At 42.9% G+C, this 27,139-nt stretch overlaps 1 protein-coding gene across 4 annotated transcripts in view; it reads left to right on the top strand.

Moving 5' to 3' along the window:
- RASAL2 (RAS protein activator like 2) overlaps positions 1–27,139 on the top strand; it is a 451,415-nt gene that overhangs the window by 225,864 nt on the left and 198,412 nt on the right. For all 4 annotated transcript variants that reach the window (XM_089676317.1, XM_089676316.1, XM_089676318.1 and 1 more), the window contains exon 3: positions 4,439–4,565. In XM_089676317.1, coding sequence (XP_089532443.1) covers positions 4,439–4,565 — 127 coding nt within the window. The remainder of the gene's footprint in view (positions 1–4,438; positions 4,566–27,139) is intronic.

Raw genomic sequence — 27,139 nt, 5'->3', positions numbered from 1 at the left:
AAAAAAGAAAATCGTATGTTTTCTCTTCAAGGAGACTTGTGATTTGGATAAATTGCTCTTTTTTTATAATCTTTTAGATTTGTCCTTTTACTGTATAGATCATATATTTTTATTATTAGTGAGCACCATTGACACAGGAATCTGTGAACATTGTGTTTCCTAGAGAGCACGGCGGAAGGTGTTTCCATAGCCAGCCACAAATAAATTACTATATTTGATAAGCTTTTTAGATTTGTCCTTACTTTTCGGTATATATCATATATTTTTTCTTTTGTATATAGTGAGCACCAATGACACAGGAATCGGTGCACATTGTGTTTCCTAGAGAACACCGAAGAAGCTATTTGCATGTATATGGTCTATCTCTAATTGCGCACTCATAGCCCTGTATAATTGAGGGAGGAGAGATGATTCTTAATTTTTCTGACTCCTCTAATTTTTGTGTGAATTTGAACTTGACCTCTGTAAAGGATTTTTCTAATTGTACAGTACAAAACATAGGATTAGTCTTAGGCTACTGGGTTATGTACAGCCACTTTAAGGTGATTGGACATTGGCAACAAAGATGTTAGGACAGCCCCACATAACACCTCCTATGCCTTGCATGTCTCCATTTTTCTGGTAGTGCCGGTAGGTATTGGAAAATAGACAGGTGGGATAACACCAAGGCAGGGGCTCAGCGTCTATCAGTGAGACACCAGAAGTTGCATAGCTGTGAAAGAGAAGTGAACCTGATTCTGGCTTTGGCAGAGCTTCGTATACTGGCCCTGACTCCCATGCATGTCCTAGGCATGAAAATTTGGCAGGCGGACCTAACCTGAGAAAATAAACAAAAAGATTGTGCAAAACCTCTGATTATAACCTCAGTCTCAGGTGTGGAATGCTGGACATATGGACCTCGTGGCGTCCAGGTTTAACAACAAACTGGATAAATTTGTCACCGGGACGGAGTGTAATCTGAGACCTGAGTGAAGGGACACTCCATACTCCATAATCTCATAGGGAGACCTGCACAGCAGAGTCTTAGTCCGTAGGGTTCAATACTGAGTCGGCCCACCCTTTGCAGTTATAACTCTTCTGGGAAGGCTGTCTACAAGGTTTAGGAGTGTGTCTATGGGAATGTTTGACCATTCTTCCAGAAGTGCATTTGAGAGGTCAGGCACTGATGTCGGACGAGAAGGCTTGGCTCTCAGTCTCCGCACTAATTCGTCCCAAAGGTGTTCTATCGGGTTGAGGTCAGGACTCTGTGCAGGCCAATAAAATTCCTCCACTCCAAACTCTCTCATCCATGTCTTTATGGACCTTGCTTTGTGCACTGGTGCGCCGTCATGTTGGAACAGGAAGGGGCCATCCCCAAATTGTCCCCACAAAGTTGGGAGCATGAAATTGTTCAAAATGTCTTGGTATGCAGACACTTTAAGACTTACCTTCACTGGAACTAAGGGGCCAAGCCCAACCCCTGGAAAACAACCCATACCATAACCCCCCTATCAAACTTTACACTTGGCACAATGCAGTCAGGCAAGTATTGTTCTCCTGGCAACCGCCAAACCCAGACACGCCCATTGGATTGTCAGACAGAGAAGCATGATTCGTCACTCCAGAGAACACGTCTCTACTGGTCGAGCCCAGTGGCGGCATGCTTTACACCACTGCATCCGACGATTTGCATTGCACTTGGTGATGTTAGGCTTGGATGCAGCTGCTCGGCTATGGAAACCCATTCCATGAAGCTCTCTACGCACTCTTTGCCTATTGACTCTGCAGACAGTTGGTGACTTCTGCGCACTGTGCGCTTCAGCATGCGCTGACCCCACTCTGTCATTTTATGTGGCCTATCGCTTTGTGGCTGAGTTGCTGTTGTTCACAGTTGCTTCCACTTTCTTATAATACTACTACAGTTGACTGTGGAATATTTAGTAGCGAGGAAATGTCACGGATGGACTTATTGCACAGGTGGCAAACTATCATGGTACCATGCTTGAATTCACTGAGCTCCTGAGTGATCCATTCTTTCACAAATGTTTGTAGAAGCAGTCTGCATGCCTAGGTGCTTGATTGTATACACCTGTGTCCATGGAGGTGACTGGAACACCTGAGTCCAATGATTTGGAGGGGTGTCCCAATACTTTTGGCAATATAGTGCTTTGTTCATTTTTCATGTCAAGAGGTTTACAACCACTTTATGTTTTACCGGTTGATGTTCAGGCCTATCTCTGATGCCAGCTTTAGCTGCAGAGTGCCTCAAGCTGCTTTTAGGGTTCTTACCCATTTGCTTCTCATGCCTTGTCAGATTTTGTTTGCTGTGTTGCCCACACCTCCATTTGATTGCTTTTGGATGTTCCAATAGTCGAAGACTAGTCCTGTGTATTGTACTGCACAACTAAGAACATTTAAACTTTAAATCTGTATATTCCTTTTCTTGGAGTGCATTACAGCAGAGGTCCCAATCTGGTACCGATCTGTGGCATGTTAGGAACCGGGCCATACAGTGGGAGGCTATTCGTGATTTCACATGGGAATGGAGAACTGCCAGAGTGTTTTACTGCTTCAACAGCTGTCCATTTTCACCTATGGTAGCGGGCAGTGTGGTGCAAGATTCAGTGCATAACACCGCTCTCTCTCTCTCTACCCCCCTTTTTTTTTATTTGGACAAACTTTATTTGAAGTGTACAAAATGTACACTTCATTCATGGCAGTGTGCTGCTGTACATTGCCGTTCGATTTGGCACGGTGCACTGTGATAAAAAGTGCAGCATGTCTGCATTTTATCGCATCCATAGGCTACGTTACAGTGTGAATGGGACACATAGGAAACAGTTGTTTCCTGTGTGTCCTTGTGGTGACAGACGTAAAAGGTCTGTCACTGTAGACTGTAAATTTAGCCTTTCAGCCGCTTGTATTACTGCCTGAGCTGTGCTCCCTGTCAAATCAGTGACCGCATTATTCTCATAGGAGCATGGATCTTACTGTAAACTGCGCATGCGAGAGATCTAGGTTGTATTAGAATCTAATGCCTGGTGGTCTCAGGGTAGAGCTGAGGTGGTGATGTTAGTGCTAGGGAGCGACGGAAAATACAGATCATTAGCACAGAGACTCCTCAGTGAGTGGCAAGTGACTGCATCCCCCCTGGTCCGTAGAAACTTTTCTTCCAAGAAACTGGTCTCTGGTGCCAAATAGGTCAGGGAGCACTGCAGTACAGGACATGGGTTCCTCCTCTCTGTTTCTCCAATCTACTCTATATTGCTTGCTGGTAATGGGAGAACTGTCCTAATAACCTGGAGGTGAGTGCATAAAACGCTGTAGTCGAAGATTAATCCTGTACTGTACTCTAATGAAAGGAATTCACAGATAAGTCAAAATTTGTTTTAGTAAATCCGTTAAAACTATCCTGGTAAAGTTGTGAAAATAAACCCATAGCTCCACCTTCTGGCTGGAAAAAGGAAATATTCATATGCAGAATTTTTATTTCCACCTCAGCAAAGCATCCGTTTCTCCTGTGTGTCATATAATGTGTCAGAAGTGTGATCATCAGTGTGACAATCCAAAATATTTTCAGTAAGCACCCATTTACACTTGTGCAATTTTGGACCCCAAAGTCGCATGACAAGTTGCACGACAAGTACCATTTTTAAATCTGTGCGACTTGAAAGTAGTTCCTGCACTACTTTTGTCTGACTTTCATGCGACTTAGACTTCCATGTAAATCCCCCAAAGTCGCATGAAAGTTGCTCCTGAATTATATATATGCGACTTGTGTGCGCCTTTTGTAGAGCACAATCATCCTTGGTCAAAGCCAAAGTCGCACTCATCTAAAGTCCCACTGTAAAGTTACTATGAAAATCGCACGATTTTGAAGTCACTCAAGTGTGAATGGAGCCTAACTTTTTCTAGCTCATCATAATAGCCATCTGCATTTAGGATGAGTTTATCTTCATTGTTTGCATGAAGTTAAACAAAGGCCTTTTTCGCAGTGTGATGAATGGCTAAAACCTGATCCGATATGATCAGGCTGTTATTCTACCATTAGAGCCAATGGCAAATACCTTCTGCTGACAGTCTGACACATTTAATAGGATATCGTTTACATAGACAACTGGGAAGGGTCACAGACTGCTTCTGTGGAATGTGGCAAATAACTTCCTTTTTTTTTTTTTGTTTCATTTACTTGTCTATCTTAATCTACACAAACTTGTCTAGCAAGGTACTATAAACAAAGTGATGCTAGGTATATCTCTAGCACTACCAGCAGATGGCCTGTAGAGGGAGTGCACGAGTTATGAAAGGCTGACCATATTGGTACTTCACCCAGGCTGGTAATCACACATAGGATAAAGGATCAAGAGGGGGGCTGACTTATCTGTCTTAACTGCAGGGAGATTAGCATTGATGTTCGTGCACGTAGTCATCTTAAACCCTGTCCCTTGTCTTCTTGTAGATGTCTGGGGAAACCGCACAGGACCCACCACCGGAAAGCAGCAAAAGTCGAAGCCTCCGCAGGACCGTGAGTGTCCCCTCAGAGGGGCAGTTTCCAGAATATCCCCCAGAAGGTGTCTCCAAGCTGGGTAAGCTCGAAATATAACTCGCTAAACTTCTTTAAGTGTTGCTGATGTTTCTGGTTTATATTGCCAAAAATAGAGTGATTTGTACCCTATTTATACATACATAGATGGGTTAGTAGGATAATGACGATAATGACTCTCTAAATTCCAGAAGTTAAGGTTTCCAATTTGATGGCGTTTAAACAGAACTCCAGAGAGGGATAAACCTGAGCTACATATGGGGGGGGGGGGGGGAGTTTTCCTTGGTAAGCCGTTTGTGATTCTGTTCAGCCTCTTTTGTGATTTCACATATCAATAATTGGTACCTTTATTCTAAGCATGGAGTTCTGCACCTCCCTGCCTCTAACCTCTCAGATCGAATGAGCATGGTGACTGTTGTGCTCTTCCCCTCCTGTAAGCTGCCTAAATTTTACCTTCAGATTCTGGTGTCTGAAATATGTTGTTCTTATAATCCCTATGATCCAAAAATAAGTTTGGAGAAATTATAGTACCAGTATTTGGAGATACATTGCATTTTAATTAAGTGGATACATACCTAAATTAAAGTATTTATTATAGGTACCTGTATAGCGCCGTCTATTTACGTAGCACACACACACGCAGACACACACACACACACACACACAGAGGCACGCACGCACACAGACTCACAGACACCAGTCCCTGCCCTCAAGGAGCGTACAATCTAACGTCCCTAACTCATACTAGGACCAGTTTACACAGGAGCCAATTAACCTCCCAGCATGTCTTTGGAGGGTGGGAGGAAACTGGAGTATCCGGACGAAACCCACACGTGCACAGGGACAACATGCAAACTCCAGGCAGGTGTTGTGGTTGGGATTTGAACCCAACGACCCTATTGCCACCAGGCAGAAGTGGATAACAGTATTTATCTGCTTTGCCCCTTGCTTCATCTAAAAGACGTCAAATTTTGGTAGATGCTGATGGATAGAATCACCTCTATTTCTCCTGCTGCATTCCCGATAAGAAAGTTAAAATGTGACAGTGAGAGTAGGACCATAGAATAATTGCTGCTGCAGGCAAGGAGACCTCGGAACTTGTCAGCTGTGTCCTAGAGACATAAAGGATGCAGGTGGCAGATTAAAATACTCAGCATCACAAAATATAAAAAGATGAATTTTGGGTCGAGTGATCACATTATTCACAAATAATTCTGTGATTTACCTCCTCACCGCTATGCTCACCTGCCTCTTGCCTATAAAGTGGGTCAGGTTTCAGGTCAGCGACAGAGCGGGACTGAAAGGCATCCCCGACATTCCAAACACCCTCCTTTTGTTTTTATGCCTGTGACCCAAATTTACAAAGCTTAAATTAGCATTGTTTTTTTATGTGCTCATCTCAGTTCTGTAATAGAGGCCAAACCTCACTGAATTAAATTTGGACAACCTGTCATTGATGACCTTTATATGAAATAATATTGTTTGAGAAGTACATTGCAATATAAATAGTGATCATATCATGTCTCTTTTGGGATGATCTCCTGATGTTGTGGTTCTCCACTGTGTAACACCATCTTGTCTGACTCCTTCAAAGGGTTTTGTCTTCACCTAGCATGACCTGTTATATGAAGTACCTATTTGAAAAAACTGCATTACTCATTGAAGACACCAATTCCATCAGGTTGTGTGGCCGCCTAACATCACAGTGAAGCAGTGCAATGCAAGATTACTGCAGGGGGTGTGGGGGCAGTTGTCAATATATCTACTATTGTAATTTATTTCTGGGTCAATATGAAATGTCACTTTATTTACATTCTAATAACAGGTTCTCTTTGCATTGAGGCCAAGTATACCTGTAGTTTCGCTGCTTTCAGATACCTTAGTTACCAGTCCAGGTCTACCTCAGTTCACTAATATTTGCAGATGGTGATCAGTCACGTTCCAATGATCTCTTTTTCAGGACTGACTAGAAAAAGGAACCTAAATTCTGAGTTGTCATCATAGGTGACACCTGCACTTCTCTTTTTACTGTTTTCATTGTTTATTTATTTCAGGTACTTATATAGTGCCATCAATTTACGGAGCGCTTTACATATATATTGTACATTCACATCAGTCCCTAACCCTCACGGGGCGTACAATCTAAGGTCCCTAACTTACATTCATACATACACATACTAGGGCCAATTTAGACAGGAGCCAATTCACCTACCAGCATGTCTTTGGAGTGTGGGAGGAAACCGGAGTACCCGGAGAAAACCCACGCAGGCACAGGGAGAATATGCAAACTCCAGGCAGGAGGTGCCGTGGCTGGGATTCGAACCAACGAACCTAGTACTGCCAGGTGGAAGTGCTAACCATTTAGCCACTGTGCTGCCCACAAGCTTGCACAACTCTTCCAACATGATAAATGGCGCAATGGAACCAATGCAAACCCCTTCATTAGTTAGGAAACAGAGCTGGAGCTGCATGCTCCAATCTCTCTGCCGCCCCTGCACACCCCCCCTCCTGGTCAGCGAGAGGAATGAGGATTGTTAAATCTGCATGCTCTGCTCGTGTAGTGTGGTCACTGCACAGCAGAGAGAGGCTTGTGCCTGCTGACAGCTCACATCCCATAGATCTGCGGCAGTTGTCTAAGAAAAACTGCCATAATCCCTCTGGTAATTAGGTGCAGACCTGTGCTAGTTTTTATTTCACGGACATATAAATTGGTACAGGTGGCACAGACAGACCTAGTTAATGTGGCACATGCCACCCCTGACAGTTTTTGGCACAGGAAGCTTCGTTACTTCCCTGGAATGTGCTGATAAATAGTCTAATAAGACGAGACATATCAACTGTTTAGTGCTGCAAGTAAGTGAACCTGTAGCTTTGCCCTGCATGGCAATCTGCAAATCGAAAAAATGTAAAATCATGTGACATTTTAGTCGTCTTTTCATGATTACTTGTAATTACCACATGCTGGTCTAGTTGACAGCTGAATTGTGTTTTGTGTTTCGTTGGTTTTCTGTTTCAGGTTCTGTGTCTTATCTCATTAGTTCCTCTGTCACCCAAAAAGGCACATTTCTTGAACAGTGATTATAGGGTACATGGAGCAATGCACTTGTTTGGTGTTGACTTTCATAGTAGAAATGATCATTCCTGTGCTCTAGTTGAGTATAGGTATTTAACTTGTTGTCTGGCATCCTGTAGAACACGGATGTAAAAGATCATTTCCTCTCTTCTCACAAGCAAACTTGTGTTAATTACTTGTACTTGTGTAACAGCAATGAAATCTGTGCATATGACAATGAAAAACTTCATTGTAATCAAAACACATTAACTCCAAGCTTGGTTCATTTGGAAAAACTATACAATGTCTTTTGTCCTTACCTTATGCTAATTTCTATCCAATTTAGTTTTAGATATAGTGGAAAATGGTTTAGAACAGTTTTTTGTCCTGTCCCAGTGACACCCTAACACTTCTTGATACATACAATGTCACAGCACACAAAATGAATGGAAATCTAATCAAGGACCTAGATGGCAATACAACCCAACAGGTTCTATTCCGTCCCATCAGATGGCTTTTATTTAAAGTGGTTGTGAACTCCCAGTGAAGTGACTGCCCTCAGGTGATACGTAGAGAAGAAGCCAATCCTCCTACGTAAGTTGTACCTGTTTATCTGCAGTCTTCTGTACATAGTTACATAGTTAGTCTGGCTAAAAAAAGACAAACGTCCATCCACTTCAACCATTAAAAAAAACAGTTCTAATCCTACACCCACAGTTGATCCAAAGGAAGGCAAAATACCAGCAAAGCATGATTCAATTTGCTCCTGCAGGAGAAAAAATTCCTTCTTGATCCCCCAAGAGGCAATCGGATATTCCCTGGGTCAAATTTGCTTATAAATGTTAGTATCCAGTTATATTCTGTGTATCCAAGAAGGAATCCAGGCCTTTTTTTTAAAGCAATCCACTGAGCTGGCCAGAACCAACTCTTGAGGGAGTCTATTCCACATTTTCACATCTCTCACTGTAAAGAAACCTTTCCGTGTTTGGAGATTAAATTTCTTTTCCTCCAGACGTAAAGAGTGCCCCCTTGTCCTCTGTGATGACCTCAGGGTGAATAGCTTTACACCGAGTTCACTATATGAACCACTGATGTATTTATACATGTTGATCATATCCCCCCTTAATCTCCTCTTCTCAAGAGAGAATAAATTCAGTTCCTCTACTCTTTCCTCATAGCTGAGCTCCTCCATGCCTCTTATCAGTTTGGTTGCCCTTCTCTGTACTTTCTCCAGTTCCCCAATGTTCTTTTTGTGAATTGGTGCCCAAAACTGAACTGCATATTCCAGATGAGGTGTTACTAATGATTTGTACAGGGGTAATATGATATCTCTCTCTGGAGTCTATACCTCTTTTAATACAAGAGAGGATTTTGCTCGCTTTAGAAACCGCAGCTTGGCATTGCATGCCATTATTAAGCTTGTGATCTACCAGAACTCCCAGATCCTTCTCTATATTGTTTATAAATATATTTAAAAGTAAGGGTCTGAATACTGAACCTTGGGGTACACCACTGACAACCCTAGACCATTCAGAGTATGAATCATTAACCACTACTCTTTGAATACAATCTTTTAGCCAGTTTTCTGTCCATTTGCATACAGATTTTTCCAAGCCTGTAGACTTCACCTTACATATTAGCCGTGTGTGGGGAACTGTATCAAATGCTTTTGCAAAATCCAATTATACCACGTCCACCACCACCCCCCTGTCCAAGGTTTTGCTCACCCCTCATAAAAAGAAATCAGATTTGTTTGACAACTTGACTGTCTTTCATGAATCCATGCTGTCTGTTGCTTAAAATATATTTTTCCAGCAAGAACTCATCTATGTGGCCTTTTATTAAACTCTCCAGTATCTTCCCAACTATAGAAGTTAAACTATTAGGTCTATAACTACTTGGTAAAGATTTTGACCCCTTTTTAAATATTGGCAGCACATTGGCCTTATGCCAATCCAGTGGTACTATGCCAGTCATTAAAGAGTCCCTAAAAATTAGAAATAATGGCTTTGAAAGCACAGAGTTCAATTCTTTAAGAACCCATGGGTGTATGCCTTCCGGTCCGGGTGCTTTATTCACCTTTATTCTGTCTAAATATTTTTGGATCATATCAATTGTGAGCCAATGTGGATCATTTGGAGCTGTGTCAATATCATGCCCATTATGGACAAGAGCTCCTCCATGCCCCTTTGTATACACAGAGCTGAGGAAGGTATTTAATAAATTTGCCTTCTCTTTGTCCCCAGTCACCCACTCTAGATTATTTTGTAAAGGGCCTACATGCTCGGACCGGACCTTTTTACTATTAATATATTTGAAGAATTTTTGGAGGTTAGTCCTGCCATCTTTTGCAGTCTGTCCATTTTCAATTTTTGTGGCCTTTATTTCCTTTTTACATATTCTGTTATATTCTTTGTAATTTTTAAACGATAACGTTCCTTCATTTTCATTTAATAAAAGCTCTTTTCTTTTTATCTATAGCTTTTTTAACTTTTGTCGTAAACCACATAGGTTTGATTTTTAGCCTTTTAAACTTGTTATCCATGGGAATATATTTTGCAGTTTGTTCACATACAGTCTTTTTGAAGAACTCCCATTTCTGTGTTGTGTTCATCGATGCCAATATTCCCTCTGTTCAGAATTTATGAAGCTTGTCTTAGAGTTCAAGAAAAAGGGGTGAGGAGCTGAAATTACACTCTGCAGAGCTCAGTGAGGAGAGTTCTGACAGCTGGTTAGAGGGAAGGAACCCCCCCTTCCACACAGCTCATAGGATCAGAGCTGAGGCTGTCAATCTGCTAAAGCTCCCTCCCCTGTCACCATTTTTCTCTTGGTGTCCGGAAAACTTGTCGGAAATTATTCATGCTGATAGCAGAGGAACGAAGCAGCAGACAAAAATTACACTTACTGCAAACATGAGAAATGGAGCAGATGCCAACCTCTTCATTAATTAGGAGAGAGAGCTGGAGCTGCATGCTCCAATCTCTCTGCCATCCCTGCTGATCCCTCCACTTTAAATTCCAATTTCACTCACTCAGTCAACATTGACTATTCTTAATTCTTATGCTGCTTGCATTAGTAAATAGGAAAGTATATTATATTTACTTTTTGTAACTTTTTTTTTTTTTTAAATTTCTAAAGTTACTTTCTGGTTTCCAGGCCTAGGCAAATTATGTCTTACATCCCAGGAATCTTTTGGGGGGGGGGGTTTCTCAGCTAAGCCCACCCTCCTATCTGCATGTCTGAGCTAAGGGCAGATGGATTCTAAGAAGTAAATGCTACATGAATCATCTGCCATTACTCAAGATGGCTACGCCCAGAAATACTAATGGGGAGATGCTGCTCTCTCTTGGTTCTCATCCTACCTATCCCGACGCTCCTTCAGTGTCACCTACAATGGTGCCACCTCCCCCTCCCTCCCCCTCTCTGTTGGGGTCCCCCAAGGCTCTGTCCTTGGACCCCTTCTCTTCTCCATCTACACCTCCTCCCTGGGCAAACTCATACAATCTCACGGCTTCAACTATCACCTCTATGCTGACGACACCCAAATCTACCTCTCCACCCCTCACCTCACCCCCACTATCTCCGCCCGCATCACTCACCTCCTAAATGACATCTCAGACTGGATGTCGCTACATTTCCTCAAGATTAACCTCTCCAAAACCGAGCTTCTCGTCTTTCCCCCTGCCCACACCCCCCCCCCCCATCCTATCCATCATCACCAACAACTCCACTATCACTTCCGCCCCGCAAGCCAAAGTCCTTGGCGTCATTCTTGACGCGAACCTCTCCCTCCAACCGCATGTCAAATCACTCACAAACACATGCAGGCTCCATCTTTGCAACATTGCCAAGATCCGCTCCTTCCTCACCCCAGACACCACCAAACTTCTAGTACACTCCCTCATCATCTCACGCCTTGACTACTGCAACTCCCTCCTCACTGGCCTACCCAAGTGCAGGCTCTCCCCGCTCCAGACCATCCTGAACTCAGCTGCCAGACTCATCCACCTTACCACCCGCTCCACCTCTGCCACCCCCCTCTGCCTCTCCCTCCACTGGCTCCCGATTGCCCAACGCATCAAATTTAAACTCCTTACCCTGACCTACAAAGCCGTTCACAACACTGCCCCTGACTACCTCACCAATCTGATCACCAGGTACCACCCTACCCGTACCCTTCGCTCCTCACAGGACCTCCTTCTATCCTGCTCCCTGGTCTCCTCCTCCCATGCACGACTGCAGGACTTCTCCAGGTCCTCCCCCATCCTCTGGAACTCACTGCCCCAATCCATCAGACTGTCGCCTTCTCTATTCACATTCAGGCGCTCCCTCAAAACCCATCTCTTCAGGGAAGCCTACCCCACCCTCACCTAACGGCCATCCTCCCTCATTCCTCCTACCACTTCATCCCCCCCAGCCACTTCCTACTGTACCTTTACCCCCTCCCTCCTAGATTGTAAGCTCGTAAGAGTAGGGCCCTCTTACCCCTCGTACGCTGTCTGTCTTTGTTGTACTGTGCCATGTATTGTCCCCCCCTATTGTACAGCGCTGAGCAAACCCTTTGGCGCTATATAAACTCGTAGTAATAATAATAATAATAATAAGGGGGGGTTCAAAATTATTTCTCAGAAAAATAAAGCAGAATTAGAAGAAGTAGAATTTGAGGATAACCTTAACTAATCTTAAAAATGCCCCCTCCTTCCTTCTAACACCTATGTTTGCTAACCTGTGTATGAAAGATGCATATACTTGCCTATTTTCTTACCATTCCTTCAGTCACAAGATCTGCCCTGTGTCAGCCACTGGCTGACTACAGGAAAGAGGAGAGAATGCTCAACAACGGCTGGTAAAGCCTGGAGCAGTGATGTCACCCATAGGCTTCAATGACTCATCCATTGTCAGTGCTTCCTCCTGTCTCCTGCCGTGGCACGGCCTGACACAGGAGAGCCAGATCATGTAACCAGATCAGAGCCGCATGGGAAATGGGTTAGTATATGCATCTTTCTTATACCCGTTCATACGCATAGGTTGTAGGAGGGAGAGGGAGTATTTTTAGGGTTAGTCAGGGTTATCCCAGAATTCTACTTTAAAGCAGAACTTTACCCATAACTAAATAAAAAATAAAGCTCTTTAGCAAGGAACATGAATTATCATGCTACCAAAATTAGTGTGGGCTGTAAATTGCCTCCAGCATTGTTCCTGTTTCTTCTTGCTGGAGGCAATTTTGGTGAGCAATTCTAAAGGTTGTAAATTTTTTACCTGTCTGTGTAGTTGTTTTGCAGAGCAGACCTGATCATCTCTTTTGGGTCTCCTGTCGGTGGTCGTGGTTCCTTCCCCCTCGCCGATTGCCCCCAATAGCAAGCATCTTGCTATGTGTGCACTCGAGCAGGCTCGCTCCTGAGCCGCGCTCCTTTGAATAGTCATTGTCCATTCACACACAGCATCTCTCTTCATTGGCTCACTGGCTGTGATTGACAGCAGCAGGAACCAATGGCTCCCGCTGCTGTGTGAGCCAATGAGGAGAGAGAGACCAAAGAGAGCTGCTGCTCTCATGCACATCACTGGATCATGATACGGCTCAGGTAAGTATAAGTGGAGTGGCGGGTGGGGTTTTCTACCTTCATGCATAGAATACTTGAAAGTAAAAATAAAAACACCTGCCTTTTTATAACCACTTGAAGCCCAGGTCCCTGAGCAGCCCAGATACCCGAGCAGCAGTAAATCTTTAGGCTGTCAGCAGATCAGCCTCTACATTTTAAGCACAGTTCCGAAAAATAGAGAGAAACTGAGCATGGTAAGACAGTGTATTGCTGGATATGAAACCGTATAGGCACTACCTGCAAAAGGGGCCAGCCTGAAGTCCTCTTGCAGGACTTCATTTTCTGACTAATTTTCCATTCTAATTACTTCTAGTTTCATTGTCAATGAACTGGAGGGAATTCTTTTTGAAGCTGTTGCAGCTATAGCACTACTTTGAAAAAGTGACACTAATAAGAACTACCTGAATCTGATACACATTTCATACAAGCTAATGAAACTGGCCGCAGGGCTTTTGTAAGGCCCCTTGCACACACCGAGGCTGTGTGGTGTGACCGCTGTGCGGGTGCAGGGGGTGTATTTACCACAAGGCAAGCAAGGCATTTGCCTAGGGCAGCATTTTTCAGGGGGGGCAGCACTTTCCCCTCGGAAGAAGGGACATACCCAGCATGGGGACCTGGTGGGTTCCAAGAGAGGCTGGGTTTCATGACGGTGCATGCACTACCCCATTCTTGTTCCCGGGGATATCCAGAGCTATGAAGGCGAGTGTCTTTCTCTGTCTTGCCATGGTGGCTGGTGCATGGGGGGCAGTGGTAGTGGAAAGCTCTCTTGGGGGGGAAGGGGGGACAGGGCTGTTGTTGGTCAATATCAGGCTATCTCTGCGGGGTGGGGGGGGCGCATTTTTGTGTTGCCTAGGGCAGCACAAAACCTAAATACACCACTGGTGCGGGTGCATCTCAGTGTACCTGTTGGTTTGATGCCGGTTAGCTGCGCTTTGCCATTGACTTCTATTATGTTCTGCAGTTTGGCGTGCTTTCTGAAAGCGCACAAAAACGCCTGCATGCACGCTACACATCAAAACACTGCGTCTATAGAATACAGTAGTGCTGAGTTTAGATCCGTATAAATTACAGACTGAAGATAATTGTGCACCTATGTGTAGGAGTCCATATACAGGCCAATGTATTAATGTCATGTGTTACACAATGACGGGGACATCGGCAGGACAGATATTAGATGAACACAGATAAGAGTGCATCAGAGACATGAGGGTTTTCTTTGTGTTCTTTGCTCAGGGCTGTATGTAACAGCTTTGCTGTGTACTGTATGAATAGAAGCTTTTAGTTAAAGGGCATATGATTGTCCCAAAATATGGGCTTGTCGGTGTAATAGCACATTCTGTATTTATCTCGAAACCCCTAATGTCTGACAATGCCTTTTTACAGGACTTGTGATGTTGTCAGCATCTCACATGCTGGTAATTTTGTTCTGTAGTTACTCTGCATTCAGGGGCCATTTTCACACATTCCAAAAATAAAATTTAATTTCTCCATAAATCTGTGCTTGCACGAGGTGTTGAATGACGCCGTTTCAACTCTAAAGGCATACGTTCCTACTAAACATGAAATACTCTATATAGGCTTGTATAAAATGCCACCAATCTCTTAGCTGAGGTGGATAAATGGGGTAGTAACCAGTAACTCGCCATTCCAGTTAAAAAAAATAAATAAATAAAAACCCTGTTTCCAAGCAGTTACAATGGCTGTTTCTCTGCGAAGATCGCACAAGGAGGTTTTTGGGAAGACCCATCTGTGTCTTCTGACTTGTGTTTGTCACTCTTGAGACCGAATCAAGTAAGTTTTTTTTTTTTTTTTGTTTTTTTTTTTGTTTTTTTTGTTTTTTTCTTTACATTTCAAACTGAATGGGGAAGGTTATAACTTATGTTAGGTTTGTATTGCTGTCTAGGTCCCATTTGGGCCTCTTCATGTTTCTGTGACCACATAGGGAGTTCAGGGGAAAAGCCCAACCTGGACCATCGCTACAATGGCTTTCCGTATGGCTGGTGTATGGATTAACCTTGGTTTGTCCCAGTACTACACAGGGTGGGAAACCTCCTCAGTGGGGACATAAGCATTGGTCAAACTTGACAGTGGTTTTAATGCTAGCCATTTAAATCAGGGATTTCTGTTTCACCGTGGGCCACATCAGCGTTATGGCTGCCTTCAAGGGGTCGGTTGTATCTGTAAGACTGGATGTCCAGAACCCCTCCAGCCCTCCTTTACATCAGATGTCAAGAGCCCCCCGCAACCATCAGAAGTCATGAGTCCCCATCCTCTTACATCACAATGCATCCCCCTTACCTTGTGCTGCTGCCGGGAAGGAGCTGGGAAACAAAGTGCAGGGTCTGGAGGAGGACCAGAGGAGGGCTGGAGTCAGCTACCAGAGTTTGCTGAATGCTGAGACCAGGGAAGGCAGAGACGAGGGGGTGCTGTGAAAGCACAGAGAGGCACAGGATCTGTATGAGGTCTGTCCTCTCTACTGCCAACTGCTGAGACAAGGTGTGGACGGAGATGAAGGGGGGTGCCTCAGTTGCAGGAGAGGTGCTAGGCCCACATGAAATGGTCTGGTGGGCTGGATGTCGCCTGCGGGCATTTTATTTGACATGTGTGATGCAAATGTACAGTCAGGTCCATAAATATTGGGACATCGACACAATTCTAACATTTTTGGCTCTATACACCACCACAATGGATTTGAAATGAAACGAACAAGATGTAATTTAACTGCAGACTGTCAGCTTTAATTTGAGGGTATTTACATCCAAATCAGGTGAACGGTGTAGGAATTACAACAGTTTGCATATGTGCCTCCCACTTTTTAAGGGACCAAAAGTAATGGGACAATTGGCTTCTTAGCTGTTCCATGGCCAGGTGTGTGTTATTCCCTCATTATCCCAATTACAATGAGCAGATAAAAGGTCCAGAGTTCATTTCAAGTGTGCTATTTGCATTTGGAATCTGTTGCTGTCAACTCTCAAGATGAGATCCAAAGTGCTGTCACCATCAGTGAAGCAAGCCATCATTAGGCTGAAAAAACAAAACAAACCCATCAGAGAGATAGCAAAAACATTAGGCGTGGCCAAAACAACTGTTTGGAACATTCTTAAAAAGAAGGAACGCACCAGTGAGCTCAGCAACACCAAAAGACCCGGAAGACAACGCAAAACAACTGTGGTGGATGACCTAAGAATTCTTTCCCTGGTGAAGAAAACACCCTTCACAACAGTTGGCCAGATCAAGAACACTCTCCAGGAGGTAGGTGTATGTGTGTCAAAGTCAACAATCAAGAGAAGACTTCACCAGAGTGAATACAGAGGGTTCACCACAAGATGTAAACCATTGGTGAGCCTCAAAAACAGGAAGGCCAGATTAGAGTTTGCCAAACGACATCTAAAAAAGCCTTCAAAGTTCTGGAACAACATCCTATGGACAGATGAGACCAAGATCAACTTGTACCAGAGTGATGGGAAGAGAAGAGTATGGAGAAGGAAAGGAACTGCTCATGATCCTAAGCATACCACCTCATCAGTGAAGCATGGTGGTGGTAGTGTCATGGCATGGGCATGTATGGCTGCCAATGGAACTGGTTCTCTTGTATTTATTGATGATGTGACTGCTGACAAAAGCAGCAGGATGAATTCTGAAGTGTTTCGGGAATATTATCTGCTCATATTCAGCCAAATGCTTCAGAACTCATTGGACACCACTTCACAGTGCAGATGGACAATGACCCAAAGCATACTGCAAAGGCAACCAAAGAGTTTTTTAAGGGAAAGAAGTGGAATGTTTTGCAATGACCAAGTCAATCACCTGACCTGAATCCGATTGAGCATGCATTTCACTTGCTGAAGACAAAACTGAAGGGAAAATGCCCCAAGAACAAGCAGGAACTGAAGACAGTTGCAGTAGAGGCCTGGCAGAGCATCACCAGGGATGAAACCCAGCGTCTGGTGATGTCTATGCGTTCCAGACTTCAGGCTGTAATTGACTGCAAAGGATTTGCAACCAAGTATTAAAAAGTGAAAGTTTGATTTATGATTATTATTCTGTCCCATTACTTTTGGTCCCTTAAGAAGTGGGAGGCACATATGCAAAGTGTTGTAATTCCAACACTGTTCACCTGATTTGGATGTAAATACCCTCAAATTAAAGCTGACAGTCTGCAGTTAAAGCACATCTTGTTCATTTTATTTCAAATCCATTGTAGTGGTGTATAGAGCCAAAAATGTTAGAATTGTGTCGATGTCCCAATATTTATGGACCTGACTGTATATTTATAATGAGATTAAATTGGTGGTAATACACTGCAGCAAACCAGAATATGAAGGAATGAAGTAGGTGGGTAGAGAAAAAAAAAAGTATGAATAGTACAAACGTTTTATGTTCTTGCTGATTTGTACTCAAACTGTAAGGTTTGTTTTATTTATGTACTAGTTCGGAGCGCTGTGCAACAATTGTAATTTGGTTGGTTTTAGCTTGTTTCTCCACAGTGCTGTAAAAAAAAAAAACCCACTCCCATTGTTAAAGGTGCACCTTTTCTAACAATCTTTCCCCGTACCCGCTGTCACAATTTAAAAACTGTGCAGCTGTGTGGGACTCCGCCCACACGATCGCATCGTTCATTCACAGAGATCTGAAAACGAATAAACTACCACCACTCTGCCACCTCAGCAGACAGATAGTTTTTAGTGAACTGCAAGGGTGCTCATGAGTGGTCTCGTAGTTCATTTATTCTTCCTGCAATTCAGTAACTGTCTGCCTGTGTGGGAGGTATGGGCAGACAGCTGTACTGCGTGTCTGCAGGAGCCTGGCATTGCACCCGCGATGAACTATATGCTTTACAAGCTGCCATGTGAAATAAATAGCTAATAAATGTACGTTTTTTTACCTGCAAAATAATGTGCATTTATTATTTATTTTTAAATGCTAGTTTGATATGTTCTGAAAGGCCCTAGCTTATGAAATGGAAAAGGTCAATTGCCTGGCTTTGTCTTTCACCTTTTGCTCTGTTTCCAAAGTTATAAGTGCCAAATCTTCCACTTTACCAAGTGGTCTCCCCACTCTGGTATCCTACCAGCTGACACCTCTTGTGATTGATTTGCAGCCTGTGTTGTGGTTTGGCAACTTCTAATGATGTGATGTGATGGTGTTGTCCTAGTTGTTTTTACATGTGCCGCCCACCCCATCATTCTCTAGTCTATATACCAAAGGAATTTCCACTGATACCTGTGGATTGTTTTTCTTCCATTTTACTTTAACCTCTACATTCCACACGAGCCTTGCAGTACAACCGGCAGTGATAACAGAAAGTGATAGATGGACACAGCTTCTGTATTAAACCAAACCCGTACCAAAATACTTGACAGAAGCAATTACTAATTATGTTTTTGTGCAGATGTCACATACAGACCAAAGAATATGTTTAATAAAGACCCATCACCTACTCAACTAAGAGTAGAGCTGGACGCTAAGGCTTGGGTCACACTGCTGCGACTTGGGATCCGACTTGTGAGAGACCCCCCCAAGTCGCATGACATGTGAAATCCCATGTTAGTCAATGGGAGCCGTCTTAATTAGCACTACTGAAGTCACTCTGACTTTAGAAAAGGTTCCTGTGCTACTTCAAGGCTACTTGTGCCCATAGACTTAGAAGTCGCCTCCAATTCAAATCCTCATCTATATTATTATTATTATATTATTATACAGTATTTATAAAGCGCCAATAGTTCGCTCAGCGCTGTACATTACAAAGGGGGACAGAACATGTGACAGAACAATACCAATACAATGCAAAACATGAGGGGATTGATATGGATGTGATTTGGATCCGACATTACACTAAGATTACCCAGGCATCTATTGAAAGTTGCTTCAAAGTAGTACTCAAGTTGCCTGGCAAAGTCGCGCGACTTTCAGGTAACAGTAGTGTGAACCGAGACTAAGGGTCCATTTACATCATTGTGGGGTGTTTTGCCTCGCATTAATGCACATTGCATTAGGGCAGCCTATTCATTTTATACTTAATGCATGGAAAAGGTGCATATACATAACTGTGTGTTGTGGTGCGCTGCAATGCAGGTGTGTTGGGAAAGGTGCGTTGGGGTGCCATTCAAAGTGAAAGGCGCCACAGAAAACCAACATGCGTAATGTACATACTGCAGTGTTTCTCAACTCCAGTCCTCATGGACCCCCAACAGGTCATGTTTTCAGGATTTCCATTATTTTGCACAGGTGATTTGATCAGTTTCACTGCCTTAGTAATTACCACAGTTGTTTCATCTGAGGGAAATCCTGAAAACATGACCTGTTGGGGGTCCATGAGGACTGGAGTTGAGAAACACTGACATACTGAATGATGCTTCACTACAACACAACTGTGCAAATGGGACCTGAGGCTGAGCCAGATGTCTCATATTCACGTGTTGCATTAAAGCAGCCTATTGACATCAATGAGCTGTCAATGCACCAAAATCTGCTGACAAATGTACATGTAAAAAAAAATTGTAGCTCACCGAAATGCATTTTGGTGCATTGTGGCAGTGCATTGCCTTAGGGCTCATGTACACTGCAGCTGAAAAACTGACGTTTAGGAGCTGTTCAGCGTTTTTTTCAGCAGCTCCTGAGCTCTCCCTGATGTTTTCCCATGTGTCCATGTACACAACGTCGTTTACAGTAGTTTGCAGGTAGTTGAGTTTACAGTCGTTTTTTTTTTTAACACACCAAACGTGCGTTCAGGAGTAGAGTTTTTACCAGCGTTTTTACCAGTGAGTTTTTACCAGGAGTTTTTACCAGCGTTTCAAACGCGTTTAAAAGTTGTAAACCGCGTTTATAAGCATTTCCGTTTAGCAGCGTTTTTTAACTGTTCCATATCCAGATGCTGTCCAGAGCCTTTTTTCATCATCAGAAATGCATGCAAAGCATTTTCCATATATTCAAATGGACCCGGTACACCAATGCAGTCAGTTGCAGGTTTCGCGTGTAGGAAAAAATGGTAGAATGTGCTGCATTATGTTCATGATGGGATCCATAGTGAGTACAACCAGAAAAGACATTAGTAATCTCAACACATACTGCTCTCTCTGCTTCTGCTCTCTCTCTATTTCTCTCAAAATGTCTGAAATAGTTAATTACTATTTTTCAGGGCATTTGGGAGGGTCTCCTGAGGTTATCTTTTAAAAACGCTTCTAAACGCAAACGCGTATAAACACGGTATGCAACAGTGGCCTAAACTGATGTTTTTTTAACCTACGTTTTCCAGCAGTCAGTTTCCATCGTTCAGAAGAGTTTTCCAAATGCCCTGTGTACATGAGCCCTTAGTTTGTAGGGCTACATTTCAAAATGAATGGCACAGCAATGCATGTAAGGTGTGATAGCATAATGCAGTCGTTCTAAACGAGCCCTCAAAGATTTGAGTCCAGTGACTAGTGTGTTTTTGAGAGGGTTAAAATTTCGAAGCTTTTTTTGTTTTTACATCTGGGGTTTATTAAGTTAATGGACGGCTCAGTTTTATAGCCATTCTCCAGAAACTACTTGATGCACTTTCACCGGTTTGAGGATAAGTTTGTTAATTTGTCGGATGTTTGTCTTCCATTCTGCGCCAGGCATTAGCTGCTCGGGCAGCATCAGATCGCTTCCTCCATCTGTGCGCGGAATGAATTGGATTGATTTCGAATGAGTCAAAGAATATCATTCTCATCGGCTCCTCTTTCATTACATACAAGATTGAGACTACCATTAAACACTCATTTGTAAGCTACACAGATGGTGACTTCATTGTTTTAACATTAACTCTGCGAATACCATAGATCAGCATGTCCTAGCCCACCTGATGCTGAGCAACTTTAGAGCTTCAAACCGTAGGATTGCTATTGTTATCTTAGCCATCATTGTAGCTGAAATACACTTTGTTTTCCAGATCAGTATATTTTACCTTTGCTAGGATCAATTAGAATGGCTGCTGAGCAAATCTTGTTTGATTTTAAAGCCTAATTCCACGTTATATTAATCCCTTTAACCACTTGACCTCCAGGATAATTTTGACATTCCTCTCCTACATGTAAAAATTAGCAATTGTGCTAGAAAACTGCTTAGAACCCCCAAACGTTATACACTTTAATGAATTTTAATGCACAAAAATACAATATAATATCCTATTGTTTGGTAACATATAAAAGATGTTACGCCGAGTAAATAAATACTTAACATGTCAGTCTTTAAAATTGCAAATGCTTGTGGAATGGCGACAAACTACAGTACTTAAAAATCCTCTTTATGGAGAGATCTGGGGTCTATTAGAACCCACCCAGACAGTTTGATCTGATGCTTTCATAGGCCGTTATTGGTTTGTTTATATTAGACCGAAACTGGAAATGACAAAATACTCATCACTTCCAGTTTCTTTGACTGAAGAGATGATCAGGGGCGTTCTGGTTCTCAGTCATCTGTATGGTCAGCCAGTAGAACCGCTGACTTCAGTCCCGGAATCCCCAGTGGGGGGGGGCCCTTTCTGGGCGCATGTAAAAGCTTTTTCTTTATTCACCATCGGTAGTTGAAAATCAAAACATACGGGGTTATGGCTGCAGCCATGGCCCTGGTATAATCACTCAAACCCGAGGATGTACAGGTACGTCCTTGGGTGGCAAGTGGTTAAATAGCCAAGCTGGCCCATTTTAGTTATTTACTAAACTAAGAGGGGTGCTTGTTGGGAGCGCTATTTTAAAATGGAACCACACTGTATCTAAACACCACAAACCAAAAACTCTATTTAATTCATTTTTAGTATTCAAAGCAAACTTGTCCATCCATTCATGTCTCCATGTTTTATTTTGATGAGAAATCACTTTGGAAAACGCTCCCCTAGCATTTCTGGCTGTGACCGCCCGTCCTGAGGGCAGATAATTTGTAAAGCATTTACTTCCTGGAATCCATCTGCCCTTAGCTCGGGCATGTAGGCAGGTGGGTGTGCTTAACTGAGAAAACACCTCCTGAAGACTCCTGGAATGTACGACATCAATTGTCTAGACCTGAAAATTGGGAAGTAACTGAAGAAATGTAAAAATGAAAAAGGTTAAAACAAACCTTCTGAATCCTTATGTATTCATTTGTATTGTAATTTTACTATCTGCCCTTATGTTGTAAAGCGCTGTGTAAACTGTTGGCACTATATAAATCCTGTATTATAATAGGTACACATGATATACTTTCCTATCTATTTACTAATGCTAGCGGCATAAGGATTTAAAATAGTCAATGTTGATTGAGAGAATGTTTAACTGTCTATAGTTTCAGCTACATAACAGTATACAACGCTGTGTTCAGCAGTGGGATGGGAACTTCTTGTCTCAATCCCGGAACAAAATAGTTGGGCTGAACACTGCTCAGCCATTCACAAGAGACTTTATATTCTGAGAATGAATACAAATCATCGTCTGGTTGGCTGAGGCAGAGATCATGACATCAACATGCTTCTCCACTTCAGCCAATCGGAGGAAGCTTTGTATTCATTCCTAGAATACAAGACTACTTGTGAATGGCTTAGCCGATTCCCCCCCCCCAGGAGTTGGACATGAAGTTCCCATCCACTGCCAGAACACAGTTCTGTATACAGCTGAGACTACATACACCTTATCTAGTGTGCCTACAAGTGCAGTAAATAGTTTGTTTTGCCCAGCTTGGCCCAAACAAGCTGTTTAAAGGGACATTAAACATGGAGTTATGGGTCGTTTATCGGCGGAATTTTCGTCCGAACGAAAAATTGGCCGATATTCACACCGTTAGTGGGGCAATGCCGTTGGCCATTTTTCGCGGATCTTCTCATTTCTTTTTATCGGTCATGCTGGAAAATCCTCGAAAAACTGCCGTTTTTCGTAAGCATTGGTGGCAGCATCCATGGCAGCAACGACCGATTTTTCGTTTATCGGCCGACAATTCGGACGATAAACAGCCCGTCTATGGCCAGCCTTAGCCTTTTTCGTAAGCATTGGTGGCAGCATCCATGGCAGCAACGACCGATTTTTCGTTTATCGGCCGACAATTCGGACGATAAACGGCCCGTCTATGGCCAGCCTTAGCCTTTAAATGTAACAGGCAAATCTTGTTTGGAAATAAAATCTCTCATTTATATTGTATGCTAATTGGTGTATTCTCTTTGAATAATATAGGGGGTTAGGGTGAATCCTTTTATAAAATAATAGCTGAATGCTGTAAAATACAGACATAAATATTCAGCAAAAATTCTTTGTGTGAATCACACAGGGAGTCCTTTATAAATAGATCCCATAATCCCCTCCCCATAATCCCTTTTCCCCTCCATTCAGAACTAATTTAGTTTTTGGAGAAGGCCTAAAAATTGGCAGAACATGTGAGAACTCCGTTGTCCTAAAAACGACAAGTTTCCAATGACCATTATTGGCTGTATATAGGGAGGGGCCCCTGCTGGACTGAAGAGCTTTGTATGTCGCAGCTACAAGTTGTACAAGACATAGAGAACTTGGACAGGCATCATGTTGTGATGCAGGACCAAATCTCTGGGAAACATTTTTTTCTTAAATTTTTATTTTGTAAGGTCTGTACACAGCAAAACAGAAGGCTGATTTGGTTAAAACGTTCATTTTGGGTGTAAATTGGGGGAAGGGTTGTCACTTTTTTTTTTAATTGCAATTGGCTTTCCCATTCGGTAGATTGTTTTTTCATTTGAATGGGCTGAAATCACACTGAATTGCACCAAGAGTAGTGCAAGCAGTGCTTTTAAAAATGCTACAATCGGATCACATAGTACTATGGTACAGGGGCAGACTGACCATTTGGAAACTCGGGCACTGCCCAAGGGCCCGAGGTCAGTAGGGGGCCCCATGAGATGCCCCTGGTACCTTTTCATAGGCTTTTTTGAGTTTGGGCAAGGACACAGGGGCCCCATGATCCCCTATTCCCCGGGGGCCCCATGAGTTGTCAGTCCGCCCCTGCTATGGTACCATGCAATCCAGTGTGAACTCGGGGTGTCGTTGGGAATACATTGACACCTGCAGCAGACACCCAGTGCGTTTTGGATGAAGTGTGGGAAATGGGCACATAATGCAGGTTTCCCGCACTGCATTGTGGTGTTAACTGGCCCTAAATACAGGGAACTTCAGCACACGTTGTGTAGAAGTTGTTTCATACTTGATTATTGCACAGATCTAGAAGAAATACATGGAACACTCTGAGAGTCAAGAAAACACTTTGCTGTTGTAGTTAGACAATATTAGTTTTGCATAGAAAGTCTTTTTTTTTTTTTTTTTTTTTCCTTAACTATTGCACCAAAATTATATAAGTTTTGCAAAGAAAGCTGTTATTTCACTTCAACAGAGTGTATCTGAAAAATTGTATACAATTACTTTATACCTGTCTAATGGGGGGTTGGGTCAAGCTGCACATTGTGGCTATGGACAAACACAGCCCGACTCAGGAACGAGCCCGCAGGTGTGCCATCATAAGAAGCAGCTTCCTATGGTGGCATACAGAGAAGAGGAGGAGCCTAGAGCACCAGAGGGACACCCCAGAAGAGATGGATCAGGGACGCTCTGTGCAATACCATTGCATGGAGCCAGTAAATATAATATGTTTGTTAGGTATTAGAAAAAATTATAGCCTTTTCAACTGTTTTATGTATGCATCTGGGGCAGGGTAGGGTGGGACATGTTTTACCAGTATGTCTAGAAGCCAGGATAGAGTTACTTTTGTCTGAAAGCACACTTATCCTTAAAGCTGGACTCCAGGCAAACAGCTTAATAGATTCTGTATACTGTATGTAGTGCTGTCAAGTTATGCAACATTTTACATATAAATTGTACATTCACATCAGTCCCTACCCCCAAGGAGCTTACAATCTAAGGTCCCTGCCACCAAGGAGTTTACAATCCAAGGTCCCTGCCACCAAGAAACTTACAATCTAAGGTGTGGGAGGAAACTGGAGTACCCAGAGAGGATAGCAGGCACAGGGAGAATATGCAAACTCCATGCAGGTAGTTCCATGTTTGGGATTCGAGCCGACTAGCGCTGCTAGGCAGAAGTGTTTAACCACGTATCTTTGTGATGCTGAGCGGGGCAGCACAATGGCCAAGCTCCCACTCTCACTCTGCTCTTTCCTCCTATCAGCATGTTCCTCTTTTGCTCTGCCTCAAATGCCAGGCAGTTATGACTGAACAAAGCTCAAGACCCTTCCTAGTAATGTCAGAGCTTGTCTGCTTTCTCCTGTCCTCTTATATTTCTATTGGGCCATCACTATGATGGGCTGTCAGCAGTTGACCTGTGTGGGAAGTGAGGGTGGATGAGCTATCTCCAGTACTACCAAATGCTGAAGTTTGGCCTCATCACAACAGCCTGTCACCCTGGCATAGTTGGAACAATAAAAGCTGCTAAAGCTATGTGTAGGTACCTCTAGAATCCAGCTCTTATCTGTCATTGCTTTGTTCTGGTTGTTTAAAGTCACTTTTCATTTCTCTTTAACATCTGTTTGCTTTAGATTCTTGATTTCATTCTCAAAGCCAGAGTGGGCACATGAAAAGCGAAAATTGCTTAAATTATATATAACCTTTTCTTTATGGTAAATCAAATCTATAAAACTTGAAAGGGTCTGCAATAATATCAAATATGCACAACCGTATACAGATCTCTAGATACACTTTACATCTCAATCTTGGCATAGTGAACACCAGTTACTGCCCACCCAGAGCTACCAAAAACAATGCAAGTACTGGCTGCTCATATCAGCCCACCGCATTCCATATAGGTCACAGCTTCTTTGCGGCAATGGGATTGTCACTAATTATGGCCGTTTAATTCAGAGCTCACCCACATTGTCCCTCAGCCCTTCTGTGGAAGGGATTCTGTGAACAAAAAGAAAATGAATTTTTTTTTTTTTTAAATCCTGATAACTCTTAAACTGCTCTTAAAACACCCCAAAACACCTCAAATCATGACACAGAATTATGGTGCTGCAGGCTGTGGTTTAGCAACAACTCACTTACCCAATAGCTATACTAGGGGCCACTTGAACTCTCATGGATTATCATGGATATGCACACTTTTCAAGTTTTGTCATGTTTGCTGTAAGTTTGTGACTTTTACATTTCTATATGTATTCTTTCTGATTTATATAGCTGTACGGCATACAAATTTTGATTAGAGCAAGTTGATTCACTTAAGGCGACCATAGACAGATGACAGAATCTATTGAGAAGTTTACAATATTGCCGTAAACAGGAGCAGCCGTGTGACTAGATATGACGTCACCACGCTTCCGTCCTACACGAGTCACGTGACTTCCTCAGGGCTCATGTGACTAGAACCTGTCTAGGGGAGAAACTGGCACAGTTGATCAGCACAGTAGCATAATGGTTAGCACTTGTGCCTGGCAGTGCTAGGGTCGTCGTATTGAATCCCAACCATGACATCACCTTCCTGGAGTTTGCATGTTCTCCCTGTGCCTGCGTGGGTTTCCTCTAGTTAATACGATTTCCTCACACACTCCAAAGACATGCTGGTAAGTTGATTGGCTCCTGTCTAAATTGGCTATAGTATATGTATGTATGAATGTGAGTTAGGGACTTTAGATTGTACTCTCCTTGAGGGCTAGGGACTGATGTGAATGTATGTAAAGCGCTACGTAAATTGATGGCGCTATATAAGTACCTGTAATAAATAAACAAATCTTATGCGATACCTGGATCATATAGGCATGTTTGACCAATCGTTAGTGTCTATGGGCAGCTTTAAACAAACTACCAATCAGGCAGTTTTCAGCTTGTGTGTCAATTGTTCACCCTGCAAGATACAGCCAGGCAACAAAATGTTGGACAAATTTGAAAAAGAGTTTCCTATCATTATTGTTTCCTCCTGATATAGGTGTAAACAGGACAGCTGTGCTACAACTCTCCTCCAGGCCTTACTGATATAAACTTGCTAACTTTGGCATTGCCAGCTGTCCATATA

This window comes from Staurois parvus, unplaced genomic scaffold, assembly GCF_062004578.1.
Source record: "Staurois parvus isolate SC_StPar_1 unplaced genomic scaffold, SC_StPar_1.0 ptg000166l, whole genome shotgun sequence".
Lineage (NCBI taxonomy): Eukaryota > Metazoa > Chordata > Amphibia > Anura > Ranidae > Staurois > Staurois parvus.
The sequence above is the reverse complement of the archived record's forward strand: the minus strand, read 5'-3'. Positions and strand labels throughout refer to the sequence as shown.